The sequence below is a fragment of the Equus caballus genome, chromosome 24 (assembly GCF_041296265.1).
Source record: "Equus caballus isolate H_3958 breed thoroughbred chromosome 24, TB-T2T, whole genome shotgun sequence".
NCBI lineage: Eukaryota > Metazoa > Chordata > Mammalia > Perissodactyla > Equidae > Equus > Equus caballus.
In genome coordinates, this window is record NC_091707.1 from 24,700,356 (window position 1) to 24,722,449 (window position 22,094).

Genomic DNA, 22,094 nt, shown 5'->3' on the forward strand with positions numbered 1-22,094 from the left:
ATTAAAATGAGGTGTGGGGTGGGGAGAGTACTGTGTATCTTTGAACTGCACTGTCCAACACAATAGCTACTAGCCACATGTGGCTAATAAGTGTTTGAAATGTAACTAGAGTGAATGGAGATGTGCTGTAAGTATAAAACACACATTGCATTTTTAAGACAGTGCAAGAAAATAAAGTAAAATATCTTACCAGTAATTTTGTTTCATTTACTTTTGGCTGAGGAAGATGATCCCTGAGCTAACATCTGTGCCAATTTTCCTCTATTTTGTATGTGGGTCACTGTCACGGCATAGCCACCGAAGAGTGGTGTAGGTCTGCACCCAGGAACCAAACCTGGGCTGCTGAAGCAGAGCATGCCGGACTTAACCACCAGGTCACAGGGCTGGCCCCTCATTAGTAATTTTTAATGTACTGGTAACATTTTGAGGTCATACTTATTTTTGCATATTAGGTTAAATAAAATATATTAAATTAATTTCACCTATTTTACTTTTTTATTGTGTCAACTAAAAAAATTTAACTGTACTTATAGTTAAATTGTTATTTGTGGTCCCACATTAAACTTCTATCAGGCGATGCTTGTCTTAGAATCTTAGAATGAAGAAAGGTGGTAGTTGTGTTAAGAGGATGGGGGGGCTGTTTGTTTCTTCCTCCTCTCTTTCTAAAGTTTTTGCAATTTTGTTAGAGGAGAAAAAGAAAAAGAAATGCTAAAAGGAAAGCCTAGTAACCAATCTCTCTCCCCCAATGTCAAGATGGAAGAACGTCCCTCCTCCAGCCCCTGGCCCTCTCCCCAGGAGCGAGCCTGCCCTATTGGCGCTGCAGAGTCTCAGAAGGACGAACAGGCTCCTGCCCTCCAAGAGCGCACCCTCTGGTCAGGTGCTAAGATCGTCACAGAAACAAGAGAGATACAGGAGAGGCTCCACGAAGGGCCCTGGGGTTCAGAGAGAATGATACCACAGGGTTCTCAGAGTGGTGAAGTATCTGATATGGGCCTTGAAGGCAGGTGGTGGAGACTGACTGGCAGCGGAGGCCCAGGCAGGGAGAAACACATGCAGGTACACGGGCAGGAAAGGGGGCACAGGCTGAGGACCCCTTGAGAGTGGGTCTCTTCACTGTGAAACCTCAAGGTCACCTGGGCGGTGAGGCCGGAGTTGGACCTTGAGCAAAGGAAAGAACTCAGATAAACTGAGAATGACATTCCTGGGGAAACAGAAGGTGTACACCCCTCCACAATAAAGGGAGGAAGAGAAAAAGCAGGCGGGCAAGTCGAGTTCCTTATTTAGAGAACACAGAATGCGAGTCCTTACCTTGCTGAGCCCTGAAAGGCCCTTGGAGGTTTCAGGCAGCACATAAACACAGTTTAGAAAGAAATGGATAAATCAATACATTTATAGTTGCTGAGCCCAGAGCTTTAGGGAGACTTAGGAAACTATGGACAGCAATTTAAGATGTAGAAAATTTAAGAAGAAAATAACTGCACAAGTTGGAATCTGGCCAGGTAATAACCTTAATGAGTAATAAGGTGAAATAGGTAGGGCTGTGGTTTATATTTCATTTAAAAGATAATCCCTCCAGCAGCCCAGACATGATGTAGAAACTTTCTGTGTGAACAGCCTGCCTTAAAAGGCGTCCACCAAAATGAGCCTCTCCCAGTGTAACGTGGCCAGGTGGACCAGGGCTCCTTTCCTTCAGTTAATAAACACTCACTCTGTGCCAGGCACTGAGGGAAGAAATACAACCAAAAGACGTCTTCCCTGCCTTTATGGTACTTATTATGGTGTAGTGCAGGAGATGGGCAGACAGTCACCAAGTAACCACACAAATATATATACAGTTACAACTGGGATAAGCGCCCTAGTCACAGTGCTGAGTGGGTTTAACAGGGAGACTGACCTTCAGCCATAAAAACTGTCACATTCCCTGCTATAAGGGAACTATTCAATTTCCACAACTACCTGTTAAGGAAACTAGGCTTTAATGGAGATGAAACAGAGTAGCTCAGTGTTTTAACCTCTTATTTGATGCTCAGCCTGTTATCTTATTATTGTTAACTGTAAGGTGTAATCCTCTCTCCCAACAAGAGAGCAAGACCCTCAAGAGCAGACACCATCCATTACGCCTTTTACACCTCCACCACACTCACACGGGTCTTAATTAAACAGCTGAGCACAACCATGCTGCCTGCTGCTGTTTTCTTTAAAGGGCTAAGCAAGCCCACTCTTTGCTCTGGCACTTTGACTCCACAGCTATACGCTGGGAACCTACCATGTGCCAGAGTCTGTGACAGGAGCTGACAGAGGCAGTGCCCTCAGATTCCCACCCAAAATGAAGGAATTCTAAACTTAACGCTGACTAGAAGAAACCCTGTTTTTACTTTCACTTTAGGTTACATTCTCTCTTTTTAACACAGCTCTATCCAGAAAGGAGAAATCCAGAGTACAACTGCCTGAGAGAGCAATTAAGTATGATAAACAGGCATGTAGGAAGAGACTTAAAAGACGAGAAATTTCTATAAACCACTGTACAGCTACAAACGGCAATGTTGAAACAGAACCTTCTATCACTGAAGTCAACCACGCGAACGAGCCAGTGTGATTGGACGTAATCCCTCTGGCTGAGGTGGTGGGGCTAATCTAAGGGGGGAGGGCAGAATTATGTCCCCAGTAAAGGCGAAATGATGGGCTGGCCATTGCCCCCACAGAAACAGGGTGAGCTCAGTGCCAGCAAGCCACTGGTCCACCCTCCCTAGTACCCAACCAAGGACCCTTAAAACAAACAATAATTCTGTTCTAGAAAAGTAATGTCAAGAAGAACAAGGCAAAGAAAAAAAAAAAAGAAAAGAAAAGTAATGTCTCCCCATAACACAGGGGGCCACAGTTACTCTTGCTTTTACTCCCATACTCTGGTTGACTGGCTGATGGTTCTATTTCCATCCCATCTCTCAGTGAACTCCACATAGTGCTAAAAAACTATAAGGGAAACAAAAGACTACAACCACAGAGTTCCAGAGTCCACCTGCAAACACTGGGACCTATGGCAAAACACAAATGGACTGCCAACTCTAATGGTCTATTTCACAGAACAGCTAGCTATGCGGACTCAGAAAAGTTTACAAACTTTAAACGATCCTCAAATCTCTGCACTTCAATGTTACCTACACACGCCACCTTAGGGGAGAGTATTTTAGTAGCAGCCCTGGTATGACATACTGCCAAGATCACTGGCTCTATCCAGGGGACGCTGCCCATATAAAGACAAGATATAAGTATTTAAGCAAGAGTTCTTTAAGATATCCTTTGATTGTTTACCCCTGGTTTGGTCAAAAGACTGAACCTGGCAACTGGCAGTCCTGGGTTCTAGTCCCTGTCCAGCTGTAGACTGGGATCATGATCTTGAGCCTGTTTTCTCACCCTGATATAGCAACGACAGTAGGAGTGGTTAGCAATGGTAACTGTTCAATTACAATACACAGTATAATACTTGCCTCATAGAATTGCTGTGCAGATTTAATTTTACATTGCAATACAGATGTTAGTTACTACTTATTTTTTTATTTAAGCAAAAGGAGACCATTCCGTACGTTTATTTTATAGAAGAAATACAGAAAACAGAGGATAGAGTTTGGATCTCACATTTAAAGCTATTTTTTTTTATACAAGTATCCCCCATTCTTGGTTAGGATCCAATTCAATCAGTATTAGTTTCTTTTTAAAAAACAAAAGGCTTGGGGCTGGCCCAGTGGTGTAGTGGCTAAGTTCATGCACTCCGCTTCGGTGGTCTAGGGTTCACAGGTTCGGATCCCGGGCCCAGACCTAGCACCACTTGTCAAGCCTTGCTGTTGCAGCATGCCACATAAAATAGGGGAAGATTCGCACAGATGTTAGCTAGGGAATAATCTTCCTCAAGCAAAAAGAGGAAGACTGGCAATAGATGTTAGCTCAGGGCCAATCTTCCTCACAAAAAAAGAAAGGCTTAAGACATGTATGACAGATAATCCAAATACTAAGTAAGAAGTCACCTGGAAAATAAAGAAGCTCAAATCAAAGGAGACTGGAGACCTTTCCTTCAAGAATCTGATCTAAGCCCTCAAAACTTACAGGGTAAAATAATAATTTTATGATTATTTACATAATGTCACAACCTTAATTACTGCAATCCAAATCAAGAATTAGCCAATTTCCTTTGGTTCAAATACCACATTTTAAAAAATTGCAACACTGAGTGAGAACTCGGAAGTCTGAGACCGAAGTGTTCTGCTGGACTCCCTGAAGCACCTGTGAAACAGTGCTGGCAGACAAGGAGAGCAGGGAGGTCATGGAACTTAGATGGGAAGGGGTGGGGTGCGACCAGAGCCAGCAGCCATTTCCTTTATTCATACTTCGTACGAAACACTTGGATTGTAACACAGGACAGGATTCTCAACTCAGAAAGGCACCTGGTAAATTCCCACACTGGGGCTCTGTTGATGGGTTCTACGAAACCCGGCCCCTCAAGCACTCCTCTCCCCGAGTCTCGCTACTTCTCTGACCTCATCTCCTGCCACCATCCCTTCACTTACTCCACTGCAGCCACTCTGGCCTCTATTCTCCTTGGCGGGCCCAGGAATGCTCCCCCGTTCCTGCCTCTGGACTACTACACTCACCTTCCCTCTGCCCAGAATGCTCACCACCAGACAGACACATGCTCTTTCCTTCGCTTCCTCCAAACCCCTGGTGGAACGCTGCCTGCCAGTGAGTTTTCTTGTCTGCCCTAATGACAGTTGCAGCCCTTCTTCCCGTTTAACTTTCTCCACAGCGTTCTCGACATACTGTATATAGTTCATCATGAGTTCATTTTCTATCTTCTCCTCACCAGAATAAGGGCTTCTGGCTCTGTTTTGTTCACTGCTGTATTCCTAGTATCTAGAACAGTGCCTGGCGTGTAGCAAACCCTCAATAAATATTTGTTGAATGGAGTGAGTGAATAAATGAATGGGCCACGATGAATGATCAACTATTCAGTCGTAAGCTACCAAATCCACACTGTCCACTTCCTTGAAGAAAGGAGACAACAGGATTCAGGGTAACGTAATTTTAAGGACTTATGGAAGAATGTTATGGCAATGTAAAATAGGCTCGTTAAGGTAAAAGGTTTGGCTGAGCTCCTATGACCCGCCTCTCACAAACTGTTCTCAAACTTAAGAATGCCGAGGAATCACCTGACCGCTTGTTATAAACACAGATCCCCCGGCCTGCCTCTAGCAAGGGGGATTCAGGAGAAATTCTGATGTGGGTGGTCCAAGGGCACCTCTGGGAAACAATGCCTTGGCACTACTCCTGGTTAGATATGAGACTTGGGAGAAGGCAGCTCTTGTGATTTAGTTCACCACTGTAATGGAGACCATGGCATACGAATAAGCACTGACTGTCAACAGTTTAGACGCGCACAAGAGATAACTCTTTGCACGTGTGTACTTGGACTGTAAGGGTGAGTCTCACTCCCCATCATAAACATTTCTTTTGGTACTCAGACAGTGTTGTGTCCAGGAATGTTGTCATTCCAGGTAAGTACCTTGATCCACAGCCATTAAACCAAGTCCACACTAAGTAGGCCTGACCCATGGCAAATTCTGGTTTTGCAATACTAGGTATTCACATGGCCTCTTGGCTGTTTTGTTTTCCTCATAAAGGTCAGACCTGCCCCATGCTACAGCCACATAGAAAGCCACACCTTAGATAAGGTATAAAGCACATGACTTACCAGAGTGGCAATATAATCAAACAGAAACCATAATCATTCCACGTTTGATTCTGGATAACCAAACCAACCCAGGACCCTCACCACAGAGCTAAATCAGGAGAGCCATTCAAAGCACAGCTGAGAGCAATGATTTTTCTGAAAATGGCTGCTTCTTTAAACACTGGATCATTGAACCAAAAATCCCAGGTCCTAGTCCCTGCCACTTACACCACTGAACTGTTGCAGGAAGCAGCCAGCTACATTCTCCGTCAAGGACGGAACTAAGTGTGCAAACAGATGTTTTCTCTAAATTCAAAGGAGTGACCCTAATCCACAGGCTGCTTACTCAAAGCTTCCAACTCTGTTTTTCAAATGAAGAAACAGTTGGCGCCTACCTCTCCAGGGAAAACATTAGTTTCCGGAAGGCCACCAGTGGGGTGGGAAAAGGGGGGAGCAGCACAGTTATTTTTTTCTTCCATTTCATAGGAACATGTCTCTTTACTGAAGTCTTTCGTCCCACAGTTTAAAATGCTCTTCACGCTCTTTTGAAAGAGCAGCTGTTGGGACTGTGAGACCACTGGTGTCCAGGTTGGGTCAAACACATTCCTGGGAAGTGTCATCTAAAATGAGCACTAACTTTCAACCACACGGAACAAATGCTCATGGACGTCTAGGGAATCACTGACCTCAGGAATCCTTAGTGTTGTCCCAAACTACTAGGGGCTACTCTCTATACTATAATGTACAGTTCTAATAATTTCTTGAATGAGTACTTTATTACAAATAATACTAATTTTAAAAGATAATTCCTACTGATGTCTTACAAGAAGCTCTATTCCACCTGACACTAAAGCAGGGAACCTAGAGCAGGTAAGGTGTGTGAAGATTCCCCCAAAGAATCAAAAATGAAGGAAACCATGTTACCTGAACAGCCCTGACTCCAGTTCTTTCCAGAAGGGTGAGTGCCCTGTTAAGACCCACAGCAAGTTCCAAACTGGTGGTGGCCAATCAGCTTTTTCAATAAACTCACCTTCTCTCCCTGGAGGGAGGGGACCGAGTCCCGCAGACTGTGAAAGCTGTCTTTGATGTGGTCCCTGCGTTTTCGTTCCAGTGCATTATGATGAGCCCGTTTGTCAGCCTAGGGAAATGGGAGAAAGAGCACATTAGCAAAGTCACTCCTTCTGCTTGGAACAGGTGTGTGGGGTACAGCCTGGAAGTATATGCTGTCAGCGCTGTCCCTGGCGATTGCACGGGGAAGGATTTGTCGAGGGGGGCAGTTAGGAGTCTCCAGAATTAGGCTCTGCTAAAGGGGGAGAAAGGGGTGAGCAAGGCTTGCGACAGGAACATCCAAAGTAGCTCGATGCATCCAGCTCATGCATAAGGAAAATAAATGTTATTCATGGGGACAAAGTGTGACTCTCCTGCAACATTAGTCTTCCCCTACAACTTACTCATGTGACAGAACAACTGCTAGTCCATGGTTGGGAGGTGACCAGGTAAAAGCTCCAGTGGGCCCCTTCCTAAGACGCGGAAGAGATCCCCCATGGCGGGTACCCAGGGAAGGAGTCAGGTCACCGGCGCAGGGCTTCTCTCCATGTGAAACCCAGAACCATGAGTCTGGTGTGGTCTCCAGCTAGGCAAATGAACCAATTTAAGACCTTTTCATCAAATCATACAAGAGAAACCAAAACCTCTAGAAAACCCAGAGGCATGAATCTGCAATCATGAAGACAGAGCTGATACTGACATGAACTGCATTCTGAGTTCCTGTTTTTTAAGGCGGATCCAAGGTACTATCCTGCCAAGGGCTTCCTCTCACACAGGCTTTTCCAGAAAGACAGTTCTTAGATGGCAAATCTTCTGACACTCACATGCTCTGAATAAATTTCCTCAGGCACCTGTGGCAGGTCATGCTTATTTGGCAGTATCTAAATACCCATGGACCAAAAAGTCTTTATCCTGCCCTGCTTAGAATTACAAATAAGAACATCAGCTGGCAAGGGACGAAGACTGCCAACAAATCAGGAATGGCGAAATATGCTGGCTTCAGGCAGACGAGACAGTGCTGGAGAGCCTGCAGGACAGCTTTAGCAGGTCCCCGTGAAAGGGGCACTCCCTCCAAATGGGACACAGATGCCTACTCAACCTACCGCGAGAATGACATCACATCAACACTTTGGGAATTACGGAAAACAATACCTGAGAATTTATCCTGAATACACAAGGTTGCACTGAGCTAACCTAAAGAACAAGTCTGTATATGGGCAGTTCAGGTAGTTTTAATCTACCTGGACAGAGCACCAGGAATTTTAAAAATAAATAACTTGGCTTAGGCACAAGAATGCCTGAAATGAATCCTGTACTAGACAAGACGTACAGACAAAAATCTATAAAGACAAGAGTTGCAGGGTCAGAGGACTTGAAATTCTATTATCTAATCCTAGAAGTCTGAGTCAGGCTGGGAGCAGCTGTGACAACTCCAGGCACTTCCTGGACTCTCCAGCGCCTCACCTTACCCACAGCTCTGCTGAGTTGGACACGTGGTTCTCCTCAGCACATGCTCATTCTCAGGGCAGACGCCTGGAGCACCTCTAGAGCTCTCTTCATCTTGTTAAATCTGAATTCACTGTAAAATGAGTGTTTGCTGAGCTCTAGTGATATATGGAATTTATGGGGAAAGTGAAGGAACAGCCAAGCTTAGAATACCAGAGAACTGGAGGCCAGAGGTAGGTTTGCCATATCATACAACGTTAGAGGAAGAAATCAGCTGATGCCTTCTAACAGCAGGATGAAATAGCTTGAGGGAATTAAACATATTTAAGGACCTAGTCCTTTTCTAACTTACTGTTCCCTCTAGTCACCTACACAGGTAAGTTGGGCTGGCTTCTAATCTGGACTAGATCTAAAGAGCTTAGAAGCTGAGAGATGGCATTTGGCATCTATCTGCCTCTCCTGTGTTTTCTACACTCCCTAAGATGGTTTATTTACATGCAAATTAATCGTCCAGCTTTGGTCTCTAGCAGCAGCCCAAGATACTCATGTCTACTAAATCACCCTGATTCCTGGCCCTCCTCCCAGCTTAAGAGCTGTGCACAGAAGCAGTGACACCAGAGTTACCCACAATCCCTCTTGTTGATACAAATAAAATTCTAATTGTCTGTTTTCTTTCTGGGAGAGCCCTGCAAATCTCAAACGGCAGAATCAAGCCGGACTTGGTTTCACTCAGGCCTGCTCTAGAGGGGTGGAGCTAAGTATAATCTAACACCAAAATCATCCCCACAATGCACTACCCCCTTCCCATTCAGTGAGCCCTGAAAGGACTCAAATGGACAAGTCTTTTGGTTAGAGGATTGTAAGTGAACTTGGCTGTGGACCATCAACAGAAATCCTGGCTTCTCATCTGGGGAGCCAGCCAAGTTTGAGAAGTTGGCTCAACAAGGAAAGGCAGCAGTCCACTGCCTGGTAGAAAGCCTGGCTAGGGACTGTTGTTCTCAAAGTAGTGGATGGAATTTCTGTGGTGTTTCCAGGCCCAATTTAACTAGCAGAAGAGTGGAATCTTAGACCAATCCCCGCTGCTGTGTCCATCCCCAAGCTGCTACGCCTAACCAGAGTCGATTTTAAAGCTCTCAGAGACAACGGCAATGATGTCTTTTTCTCCTCCCTAAGCCTTATTTGAAAGAGCAAGTTAAAAATATGCAGAATTAACATGCCTAATTCCAGGCAACTCTGAACTAAACAATACCTCTAGTGGCTTGAAAGAGCATATGAAAAACCTTTACACAAGGCTGACTCTGTTTGGGAAACATTTCCAAACCATAGATCCATCTAGCCCGCTAACACTGCTGCTTCCTGTACCACCACCACCTCCCCTCCCTTCATCCAAATGGAGGGCCAGGTGCCAGGCTTATCATTGCTTTGTTAACTGTCTTCACTTGCTGGCAACCTTTTTTGAAAGGGCCAAGGTTTCAGAGTTGAGAATGAAAAACTGGGTGAAGACTCCCAGTGTAAGGCATCTGAGATCCCCCCACAAACTCAAACCTAGTGTTAAAAAAAAAAAAAAGGGAAAGCGCCAAACAATTGTGTCTTGAACAAACAAAGCTCAACTCAGATGAAACAGCTTTCTTTCACCAATACTCTGCAAGATGTTTGATAACGAAAAGAATGGTACCAAACAAATTCTAGAAGACAACAGAGGTAATCTTGGGCTGTACAGCAGGCCCCCAAGTACCTCCTCTATACATCCTACAGGAGCAGTGGCTAGATGCTGCCGCTCTTCAAGTACACTGACTTTGCTGTTTCTGCCAGAAAACCCTTCCTTCAGGGCATCCCAGGCTAAGAGAAATACTGAAGGGCTGTGCGATACTGAAGAGTGGCCCACAGATGCTCAACAGGAACTCCAGCACCAAATCACTTCCAGCTTTGACATCTCTGCCAAGGTTTTTATTCAGCCTCTCAGTTTTATTTCCACCAAACTTTCCATACTGGTAGCCAGAATAAAAATCTTCACCTACAATTTGTCCATCTCTGACACTAATAAGCACGTGTATCTTAAGTGCTGTTAAATGTTGAAAGCAAACATTATTTTGTTAGCCAAGAAGTGGTTAAACTAGCAGGATGTCATTCAAGCTAAGAAGGTCTGTTCAAAATTGAGAAATTCTTTAAACTATTTCCTTCCAACTTATTGCAGAGAATGCATCTTCGTTCAAGGCATTCCATCAGTGAGCAACCTTATTTCCTACAAGTTCTAGGGAGGCAAATAGCATGGGAAAATAAATACTCCATTATTCAAGGATGCATAAGGGTCTCAAGAACAATGCCATTTCTTGCAGGCTACCTGATACCTAACCCCATCTATAAGGGGAATCTTCTCAATTCCAATGTACAAAATCCTCAGCATACCGGGAATTAGAGCTGCCTGCTATACATTTACTGCCTTTAAGAAATTCAAAGGTTGCATTTTAGATGGAAGGTAGTGTTACTTATGATGATTAATAACCTATTCTTATCAAACACTAATACTGGAAATACATGGGCTCAAAAATTCTCATCAGAAAAGATCTATTTATTATTTCTGATAGATAAGAAGTGAAAAGAATAACAAAACTGAACTTCTAAGCAACTTATTCATTTTAATCAACAGGAAAATTGTAACAGGAAATAATGGGCAGCTAGGATGAGAAACCCACTAAGGTCCTTCATAGGAAGAGATAAATGGCAACCTTCCAACACCTCTCCTGCTTGAAGCCGACTGCCTGGTATACACTCTAACATCTAATAAATATGTGTTTTTGAGGCTTTTTTTTTTTTTTAAATCATTTGGTGCCTAAAAGAACTTGGGAATGCCATTATCAAAAAATGCCATCACGCTATAGCCATTTAAGAGAGTAAGAATGCCTTGGTCAGTAAGAATGCCAGGAAATTTTAATTAAAAACCAAGTTAGATTCCTTGATCAACTATTTTGCCACTACTGGCATCTTGAAAAAAGACTTTTAAATGTAAGAACACCCTTTCCTGTAACAAACACGCATATTCAGAAACCAAACCTGGCATTTCTGCGTTACTATCAACACTCTAAGCAGACACAAAGTACAAGCATCGTGCAGCACTTCTGCCACGCAACTAATTCCAGGTAAAACAGCCAACTCAGAGTAAACTCCAACCTCAAAAGCAACCAAGCTCATTCTCGTCTGGATACATTGCAATTCCTAAAGAAGCAAAGAGCTCTGAGAAGTTAAAAATATTTCATACCAGAAAGGCCCAGAAGTGGATTTGCACAAATCTTTTTTAAATCCCCTAACAGGTATACCGTATCTGCAACATGTTCAGCTGTCATAAAGGATAAGAAGCTGGAAAGGCCCTGGATCTCCTGACCAAGGCACTAACCCTTCATTTCTTATATACCTCCAGTCTTTCCAAAAGGAACTTCCTAAACAAACAAAACAAAAGCATCACTTCGCATGAAATACACCTGTCCCAGAAAATGATCTGTAAAATGCAACCTTTTCCCTCCAAAAAAATAATAAAAATAACATAATGGAATTCTGAGACGTATTGAATTTAGTAATAAAAACATTGTTTGGGGTTACTTCCTTTAACAAAGCATATTGGTTCCTGGAGAAGCTGTTTTCCGTTTGCACTGAGGCAACAGAAAAAAATATTCGTCAAATCAGTTTCACTTTCTGTTACCCTCATTTCCTAACTCTGTTCTTGCTGAGTATCCTGCATTTCTCATGCAGTAAGGCCATACCTGCTGTAGTGACATTATCAAATACGAATGTTTCTTTTCATATTAGGACCCACAGAACCTTTTCCAAATAACTTTTTAAGTTCTTCCGTAGTCCTAAATATTTGGTTGTTCACATTTTTCTTCTGAACTAAGGCAAAGTTTAAGAATAGTTTCCCCTGCCAAGTTTTAAAAAACATATTTATTATCCATACTAAACGTCAGGAAGTAAACAGAAGTATTCACAGAGAAAAAAGAAAAAGAAGTCCTTTTTACCCTAGATCTTCATCATAACTGTCTGATACACTATAAAATTTTTTTATGACCCATTTGCTGCTTCTCTCCATGCTACTCTGATTATCTTATGCCAGGTACTATTTACAAGTCCCAGCAAGGAGACGTCAAATGAAAAACAAAGGATCAAACCTGCTCCCTTTACCCACTCCCCAAATCAAAGGGAAAAATCATAGGCACCTTAACACTAAACTAAAAATATCTATACAAAAGAATGAGATTAGCGTCCTAGGAGAGTGGAAACATTTTAATAATTTAATAAAGCAATTTACATCAACATCCATGTGGATGGCTATTTTGAAGAGCAGAAATCTTACAAGAACTGTAAGCCAAAATTTCAAAGAAAACTTTTCTCTCACTGGAAAGCCAAGGCAATTCCAATTCAAATAATGATTCCGCAAAAGAAGCCAAACCAATCCCTATCCTCCAACCCTGATCAAGCCCTGGGCAGATTTTATAACTGCACGCTTGGAGGGAACAAACGTTTTAAATAGACTGAGTCCCAAACAGGAAACTCCACATTCACATTATTAAGGATACTAGTAACTGAAAAAAGAAAAAGGAATTGAATTTTCAAATACATCTCCAAATATAAGTATCTAACAATATTTCAAGGAGAAATAAATTCTTTTCAGTGACTACTACCCATGGGTAATTTTTAAGACCCCTGGAACAAACGCATCCTCTGATTTTATGGAAATATCAGCTTTCAATAAATAAAATTTTTCTCAATGCCACTCTTCTTGGACAAGCTGGAGAAGCTCTGCTTGCTCTAATCCAGAGCAGGTACGAGTAAAAGGGCTTGTTCTTATCCTGGGATAATTAAATTCTTAGACCAAATTCTAGCAGGCCCCCAAACAACCTGATTATCCCACACATCTTTTTAAAAATTAAAAAAAAAAAAAATCTGGATTTCGAATTTTTTTTTAGACATAGGAAGATCTGGGCACACTGAGCCCTTGCTCTCACATAGCAACAGCCCACGTGGAGTCCAGTGGCTGACTTCTCGCAGAGGCATGTGCTCTCCAGTACCCCAGTCCTCACCTCTGCTCTCTACTTTATTTCTGACCATCTCATGGCCTGGGTCCCTCCAGAGGCATTGGAATTTTTGAGCCCCATTCTATACACTTCGTACTGTTCCTATCTGTCAAATATTAGACACTCTGATATACTTTTCTTCCTGTCTCTGATTCTGATTTTGGGTCTATTCTTTTTTTCCTTTCCCTAATCTGTTCATGGAACACCCACAGTACTGTCTCAGACTGTAAAGACACAAAATTAGTATCTATCGAAACCCTAAGAACCACCTACTGAAAACATTTAATACCAAAACCCTGAAAGATTACTGATACCACTGCATGATCTCAACCATCACCTTTTAACAAACTTCTCTCTGAAAGGCCACTGTTCTTCACCCATTTTTCTATTTTCTTTACGCTTCTCCTTCAACTCAAATGTAGTCAGACCACAAGAAGATGTATCTGACACTTTCATATTCAACCTCTGGCTCCTCTACATTCCCAATTTCTGCATTAAAACAATACCATGTTGTGCTAGATTCTATAGGGCTACAGCAGTCACATGACTTTTGGTTACAGATGATTACGGCATGTGGCTTCAGATTCACACAACTAGGCAGATACGGTTTAGAACCTACTAGTTCTAAAGTAAATCTTCTGACCATTTTGCCCTGAAATAATACTACAATTTACTTTGATTTTATTTATCATTTCCTACTTATACAGTGACAGCTAGATGCCCCATCGGAAAACTACGAACAATTCACTTCTTTGCATACAGCTCCTCTCACTCACCTACAGTCTCTGGAATTATCACCTGAGAATCTAGAACTATGAGATTTGCAAACCCGCCCCCCCACCACCACCTAGACCCCCAGAACAAGGCCCCCACCTCACCTTAGCGGTTAACAGGAGAGTTTACTACAATATTAAAAGTAATAGAAGGATCTCTTTTTCTCTCTGACCCCAAAAAGGACTAGAACTGAACGGAAATGAAAATGAAATGGAGAGTAGGAGACGTACCGCAGATTGAAACCTCGGTTGCTCTTCCTGGAATAAGAGAGAAAAAAAAATAGAAAATATAGAAGTTATTTTTACACTTCACATTGAATAATAAGAAAGAAAATGCCGGCGGTGGAGGAAGCGGCGGGTGGGGAGTCAGCCCGACCCCCCCGCTCCCCACGCCCCATCTCCCCAGCGGGATCCGGTAGCGGGGCAGGGGGGTACCGAGCGCCGCCCCTCCTTCCGGGATCCGACTCGGCCAGAGAGGGTCCAGAGCACTGCCTCCTACCCCCGGACCGAGCTCGGGGCATCTGGGTACTCCCAACCCCTCTCTGCCCTCCCTCAACCCCCAGGATCCGGGTCACGCGAGGGGATCGCGGACCCAGGCAGCAGGTCCTGAGCGCCGTCCCCTTCCCCAAGATCCGGACAATAGGATCCCGGGCGCACCCCATCTCTGTCCCCCGGATCTTGGGCGGGATAGGGTGGGAGCGGGAGGCCGCAGCACCCTCCTCCACGGGGGAAAGTGGGGGATCCCAGAGGCCGCGTGTCTCCTCCCCAGCTCCAGTCCCAGAAGGCCGCTCCGGCCAGGAGCCCGGAGCCGAGCGAGCTGGGATCGCGACGGAGGCGGTCCTGGCCCGGGGGGGATGGGGAAGGAGGCGGCGGCTGCTCGGCCCCCTCTTGCCGTCGCCCGGCTGAGAGCCCCGGCCGCTGTCCCCGCCTGACAACCCGCACGGGAAGGAAGAAGCCCCAGGACTCACGTCGCTCTCCACCTCGATGTCATCGTTATCGCTCATTTCCTACGGCCCAGGGAGCGGCCACTGCAGCGGCGGCAGGGAGGGGGGAGGGGTGGAGGGGAGGGGGAAGTCACCGACAACAACAAGCCGAGTCCCCCCACACACACACTCACTCACTCACTCACTCACTCACTCGCTCTCTCACTCACTCACACACACAACACGGGCGAGAACCACCTCCTCACTGCAGCACCGGATCAACGGCGGCACGCACGCCCGGTCGGCCCCCTCCACGTGACCGGGCTCGTCACGCTTGGGCCGCCGAGACTTGTAGTTCTCGTCCCTTTGACTGACGGTCCAGCTAACGCCAGAAAAACTACAAATCCCATAAAGAACTGCATCCAGTTGACGCCAGCCCGGCTTGTTGACTGATCCCAGAGCGCCTGCGTGTCCTGTGGAAGGGGGCGGAGAGAGAAGCGGCGCGGTGCCTGCTGGGAGTCGTAGTCCGCAGACCGCGAGTTGTCAGGAGGCTTCCCTCCCGAGGCAGCAGAGGAGGCTGCTGGGAAGACAGGACACGTGGAGCGAGCTGGGGCTCCTGGAGCTGGGCACCGTCTGAGCGCCGGGCGCCGGGCCCAGGGGACAGGGTGGAGGCTCTGGTGGAGTAGCCGGTTGCCTAAATAACGCTGCCTCTCTTTGGTGCGACTGGTTTTACTTTGTCTTCTTCATGCTTGAGTCTCTGCTTTGCGCCCTGTGGCGTAACCCGCCAGTGGGGGTATCCTACTGTGGTGGACAAGGGGGCGCGGCTCGGGATGTCTGCTCGTACCCTTGGGATCTGTCTGTGGGGAGGTGTCAATGGCAGATATTAAGTGGTGTTACAGGGCAGCCAGGGTGACCGGCCTTGCTGAGGGACCTCTCCCAGCCACGAGAAGCTTGTATTCATTCGTCGGGAGTGACCATCCTTGCTACTCACATGAGGCTCGTAAATTCATTCACAGACCTCCGACCCTCAACAACGGGTTTACGTGGAAGTAAAAGCCTCTTCTGAGTTTGTGGTAGCCCAGCTGGTTTAGGGAGTGCCCCAGTTCAGAGTACCATAATTAAGAATCACAGAAAGTATCAAAACGGGAAACTTGTGCAGCTCCCTATTCAGTCAAAATCATATTTAAATACTGTGGCATGAGGGTTGATCATATCCATTCCACCAATATTTTTGGACACCTAACATGTGCCAGCATGGGGATACCGTAGTGTATAAGACTGGCTCAGTCGCTGCCTTCCCGCAGCTCAGCTGTGGAAACAAATATGAGATTGCCCTGCCGCCATTTTAAGAATGTACATCAAGTCTCACAGGAAGGAATAAAAAAATAGTAACAAGACACTTTCAATCCCGACGTAAACAAAGTAGCTGAACTACACTTTTACATTTGGTCTCCAAAATGAGTGAAATCTTGAACTTTTCCCATAAATTACTGATTCCCCAATGGAAACCATTTTATCCCTGACTTTTGAATACAGAAATTTGGGGATATGTCATGACCTTTGTAACATCTCCCTATGTGAGCATATCATCCATGCTGAAGAGACAAGTGTAAAGGTAGTAATCTTTCCTTTACATTTTTTCCTTTAAATATCTGTGCTATTTTTATTCACTCTTTGAAATCTGGAATCATCGTGTCTTTGCAGGTAAACTCATCTTTTCTAAATACTTTTGTCTCCTTGGCTTCTTCCACACTAAGCTGGAGAGACAGACTTAAGCAGACCATTATGTCGTAAGAGCCCATGGGCTCTAAGGTAGACAGGGAAGGTAGCTCTTGAGTGAGTTAATTACCTGGATATTAGAAGCTAGGGCTAATTCACTATTACAACAATTACTGGGTGCCAGTTATGTGCAAAGCATTATAGCGCAACCCTGCCTACAAGTTAAAATCACTCCAGAGCTTTTAAAAATCCCGATGCCCAGGCTGCACCCCAAAGCAATTAAGTCAGAACCTCTAGGAGTGAGAACCAGGCAGCAGTAGTTTTTTTAAAGCTCTGCAGGTGATTCCAATGAGCATGAAGCTGGAGACCACTGCCACAGAAGATGCCAAGATAGATAAGATAGTCTTCCACTGAATCGTCTACTTTACAGGAGTGAATTTTATGGTTTGTCAATAATTATATTTCAATAAAGTAGTTATTATTAGAAAAAATGGGATAATCTTTGCACACCTAGAATCTAAAACCTGACGGGAATAAATTATGACCACAAATAATTGCAATTCAGAAGGTGGACTAAGTGGTTTTTGGGGGGGCTTTTTCCTTCTCCCCAAAGCCCCCCAGTACATAGTTGTATTATTCTAGTTGTGGGTCCTTCTAGTTGAGCTATGTGGGATGCCACCTCAGCATGGCCTGATGAGTGGTGCCATGTCCACGTCCCGGATCCAAACCAGTGAAACCCTGGGCTGCCAAAGCAGAACGTGCAAACTTAACCACTCGGCTGTGGTACCAGCCCCTAGACTACCTAAGTGTTAAATTAGCTTACAGGCAGTGCATGCTGGGAGGGCTTAGAGGAGGGAGAAATATTTCCAGGTCTGCTGTGGAGTGGAGAGGTGTTGGTGATCAGGTGAGCCTTCTTAGGCTGTCAGCGCCATCAGGGCAAGGACTGGGTCTGCAGAGACCAGGTCAGATTTTGGTGACTACGAATCCCTAGTTCTTGGGTGGAGGCCTGGGCAAGTAGGCAGAGGTGAGGAGGAAAGGCTTTCCAGGAAGAGAGACTGGAGATTTTAACATATATCTTTTTAGTGATTGATAGCATACGAAGACCTGTCAACCCACTTAATAAATTTGACCTGAGACATAAAACACCACACCCAACAAATGTAGAATACATCCTTTTCAAGCACTCATGGAAACATTTACAAAAATTGACTGTGTTCTGAGTCATCAAGCAATATCAACACATTTCAAAGGATCGTGATCTTAGCAAGTTCTTGGACCCAATGCAATGAAAGTAGAAATAATAACTAAAAGATGACTAGAAAATCCTCATAAGTTTGGAACTTAAGAAACACTTTTAAGCAACCCAAATGGAGAGACTTTCACAAACAAGGCATATACACAGGAAGGAACTAGACATATGAGAACAGAAATGTCCTCTCGTTTTCCTTTTTAGTACTTTTCTGACGTGAATAATAATCTAGGACTCTAAGAAGTCGTTTCATCTCTGCATGCTTGAGCGTCTTGGTAAAGCCCTGTGTGAGCTCATTAAGACTGGGCCTTGTCAATGGGCCGCCCAAGCTAGCTCTTTGCTACTTCAAGTTTGGTCTAGTGGTATTCACATCCTCAGGGAGCCACCCCAACCCTGCTAACTCAGATCCACATCGTAACACTCTGCCCAGGGGGTTCATACGCACGTCAGAGTTTGGGAAGCTATGATGAGGGTGGAAGGGGACAGCAAGTGGGGAGGGCGAGCAGACTATCACCATTTTCTCCTCAGCTCATTTACAATTTGGCTTCCACTTTACCACTTGACTAAAATCACTCTTATCCAGGCCTCCAGGTACGTCTTTATTGCTAAATCCCAAGTGCTTATCTTATTTGACCTGGTAGTGGCCTTCACTGTTGACACTCCTCGTTCTCCAAGGCTGGGAACTCTCCCGCTTTCCTTCCACCTCCTTAGCTGCTCCTTCTCCGCCTCCTCGGTTCCTCTTGCCCTGTCAGGGCTTGAGTTCCAGGGGCTCTGTGGGGACCCTCACCTCTTCCCTGCCCACCCTCTGCCTGGGGGCATCCTCTGCTTCCCCAGGCTTTCGTGGCCCTCTTTCTGATGGCAACCCCAAGACTGAATCTCTTGAGCTCTGGATTGTTATATTTAATTGATTTCTCGACACACCTACTTGGGTTATTCCACAGGCAACGCAAAACTTGAGGCTTATGGATGAATGAGAAAAAGTAGGTCTGACTTAGCATTTGGAGTATGATTCATTCAAATAAAATTGAACATATCTGTACGAGTGTATATGTAGAGAAGGATACTCAGCAAAAAACCGTTAATAGCATTTATCTCTGGGAGGTGGGATTCCGATGATTTTTCTTTTTCTGTTCTTTTTAAGTGAGCAGCATCATCTCGCCAAAACAGTAGGGCTATTAAAAGACAACCACTATCTCAGTAAGTCGGTTATCTTTCCTAAGCAGCAAACTTCTCAAGTCATAATCCTTAGGGAGACAGTCCCTTCCTTTTCCTATGTCACTTACGCTTGCTTTCTCCTTATTTGAGGGAGAGGGTGTAACCACGGAAGTCCCAGCAGGAACCAGCAGGCACATTCAAATTAGGATCATTCGAGGAGCTTTTAATCACGAGGTTGTTTACAAAGATGTGGGCAGGATGTGAAGAAACTGCGAGGGATTGTGCAGTACCACAGGGACGCTGTGCCCAGCCCGAGGCCTGCAGGGGTGAGGGAACGAGTGGTTTTCGGAGCTGGGACAGGGGCTGCCTGGAGGGGGCCCTCTGACAGGAGCTCAGACCCGGGGCCCAGGACAACTGGATCTGGAGGACCAGCAAAGGACTCTTTCTGCCTCTTCTCACATTTTCAGAGAGTACTGGGAACTTCTCATCCTTCTGCTGCCTGTTCTCCACCCTGCAGTCAGATTGCTCTAGCAGGAATGAAGTATCCTCCCTCTCTTGATTCAACCTTTCTATCCCTCTCATTGCCCTCAGGATAAAGCCTAGGCTCCATAGGCTGGCTCTTCATCCCATCTCTCAGCAACTGCTTTCCCATCCTGTCTACTCCAGCCATGCCCAATGTCTTGCCTTTCCCCAAAGGACCATGTTTTCCTTTGCCTCCAGGGATGTCAACACGCTGTTCCCTCTGCCCTTAGCAGTATCTCCTCCAAACTACTCCCACTCACCCTCCTCTACTTCTCATCCTTTGGGGCTTAGCCATCATCTCCAGGAAGTCCTCCTGGGTTCTCCAATGCTGGATTAGGGAGAATGGGTTGAGTCACAGGCAACCAGTTTCTCCTCTCAAACTCTAAGCTGATGAGTCACTCCTCCTGTGAGGGGTGACAAATAAAAATGGCAAGCAATAGGAAATATTGGAGAATATGAGGAAGCCGAATTCGGCCTGACCTTGTCTTTCCAAAAGGGGCTGACTGTGGCTGTTGAGCATGCATTGTATATCTGCTTTAGATATTCCCTATGGCAAGAACAAAGGCCCTTGAGATAAAGGTGCAACTTCCCTCCCCCTCCCAACGTTGGCGTCTCCTTAAGGATTAAGCATCTTTCCTTAGGCTAGGAACTGACTGCTGCGCTCACCTCTGACCACCCAGCTCGAGACAATAGACTTGCCTCCTGCTACGCCCTCTGAGATAGCAGACCCACTACCTGCTGTGTCCATCAAGTGCTGTGCCGATGGGGCAATCTTGTGACTATTGCGGGAGGGACATTTCAATCACATGTGAAACACCCTGTTTGGGGGTATATAACCACTCTGTGCACCCCACTTCTTCGGTGCCCTTTCTTCCTTCGGGAAGAAAGGCCCTGGGCCATGGTCCTCAGATTTCAGCTCAGAATAAACTCTCCCAAATTTTCATTTATAGATTGGTTATGGATTATTTTCATCGACAGGGGGAATGCAGGGGGGGACAGAGAGGCCAGAGTATTCCTCCCATAGTTTTTCCTCCCTGCAGAGTAGACTGTCCAGTCCCTTCAACTTTCAGCCTCTATTGTTATAAACCACCCCGTCTGTGGTACTATGTTACAGCAGCATGAATGGACTAAGACAATCACCATCTGTTTTTATTTGGTGTTTGTTTACTTTGTGGACTCTCACCCCACTAGACTATAAGCTCTATGAGGTCAGGGACCAGGCCCATTTTGCTCCTAGTCATATCCCTGGCACCTAGCATTGGTAGCTGGTACATGGTGGGTACACAATAGATAGTGTGGGACTGAACTTTGCAATTGTTTATTTCAATCCCATCACACTTTATAGACTGCATAGATAAATGTTCGTTCACTCCTAGAAGCTTCTGGAAAAAATCACGAAGTTGGTTTCACCTTTGCCAGGGGGCTAAGCAGAGCTCCCCAACCTAATCTAAACATCCTGGGGGGATGGAAAACAGGCTATTTGTTTGGGTCTCGCTCCACACAATATGCTTTGCAGAGTGGTCCCTGCTAATAATGCCTGGCCCTGAATTCTTCTCAAAATGTGTTTCAACAATTCTGAGAACTTAGGGGTCAGGGTGGAGAGGAGGAGATTATATCAAGGGCCAATCTGTGTTTAGCCTATACTTTACTTGTAGTCCTTGAACTAATTTGACTCCTTCTTCAGAAAAGCAAAGGCATTTGTTTATAGCTTTCATGAGAAAGAGGCAGCAGAGGATGATTTGTTCATTAGCGCCAGGGTTAGTGTCCTTACAGACATTGGAAGTTTGTAGATGGTAGCCGTTCCATTGATCACTGTTAGTGATATACAGTAGACTTTGTTTATATGATGTGAGAGAAATTTTAATATAATGGAATAATATCACATATAATAAGTTTCATCCCATAGTCAAAGCCCAATTTACAAACAGCAAACAAAACAAAAATCACAGATCTTTAATGGAGATGTTTGTGGTTGAATGGGACAATAACCTTTATTTAAAATAATAATTCAGTCAGAGTTTTCCTTGGGACGCTCTCCTCAATGAAAAATGTATTCTGAAAGGCAGTTTGAAAGTCACCGCTAAGAAGTGTGCCAGACTCCACAGCTCTGATCTGGCTTCTTGCTTACCATAGCAAAAGAATTTTTTCCTTTAAACCGTGAGTTCCTTTTCCACGAGAGGGACCTGCCTGCCCCAGGGCACATGGTTCCTCCAAAGAGGTGTCCTTTGTCCCTCCCCACAACAAAACTAGGGGCCTCGGAAGGAATATGGCTCTCCAAAGCTTTGTGGAATTCAGATACTCATCACCACACTTTTAAATAACAAATTAATTGATTAGTTATTTAAGCTGATGGCTTAAAACATAAGACATTTGTGGGAAAGGGAAGATGAGAGAGAGAACAGACTGCAGAGGCTCCCCCCCGGAGCGTCTCCCCACGTCAGAGTGGACGCAGCTCCCTCTTAGGGCTGGGGGCCTGAT

General features: G+C 45.0%; 1 protein-coding gene across 9 annotated transcripts in view; it reads right to left on the reverse strand.

Annotated features, from left to right (window-relative positions):
* MAX (MYC associated factor X) overlaps positions 1-15,499 on the reverse strand; it is a 36,344-nt gene extending 20,845 nt beyond the window's left edge. For 4 of the 9 annotated variants that reach the window (XR_011431937.1, XR_011431938.1, XM_014735642.3 and 1 more), the window contains exons 1-3: positions 15,017-15,482; positions 14,280-14,306; positions 6,750-6,857 (exon numbers count right to left, since the gene is read on the reverse strand). Coding sequence is in view for 5 of the 9 variants with exons in the window: in XM_014735642.3 (XP_014591128.1) it covers positions 6,750-6,857; positions 14,280-14,306; positions 15,017-15,052 (171 nt within the window). In the remaining 4 variants the exon portion in view is untranslated. Of the gene's footprint in view, positions 1-6,749; positions 6,858-14,279; positions 14,307-15,016 lie in introns of all 9 variants that reach the window. The other 5 variants (XR_011431939.1, XR_011431940.1, XM_001494066.7 and 2 more) reach the window with 4 other exon arrangements.
* Positions 15,500-22,094: the final 6,595 nt, after the last annotated feature.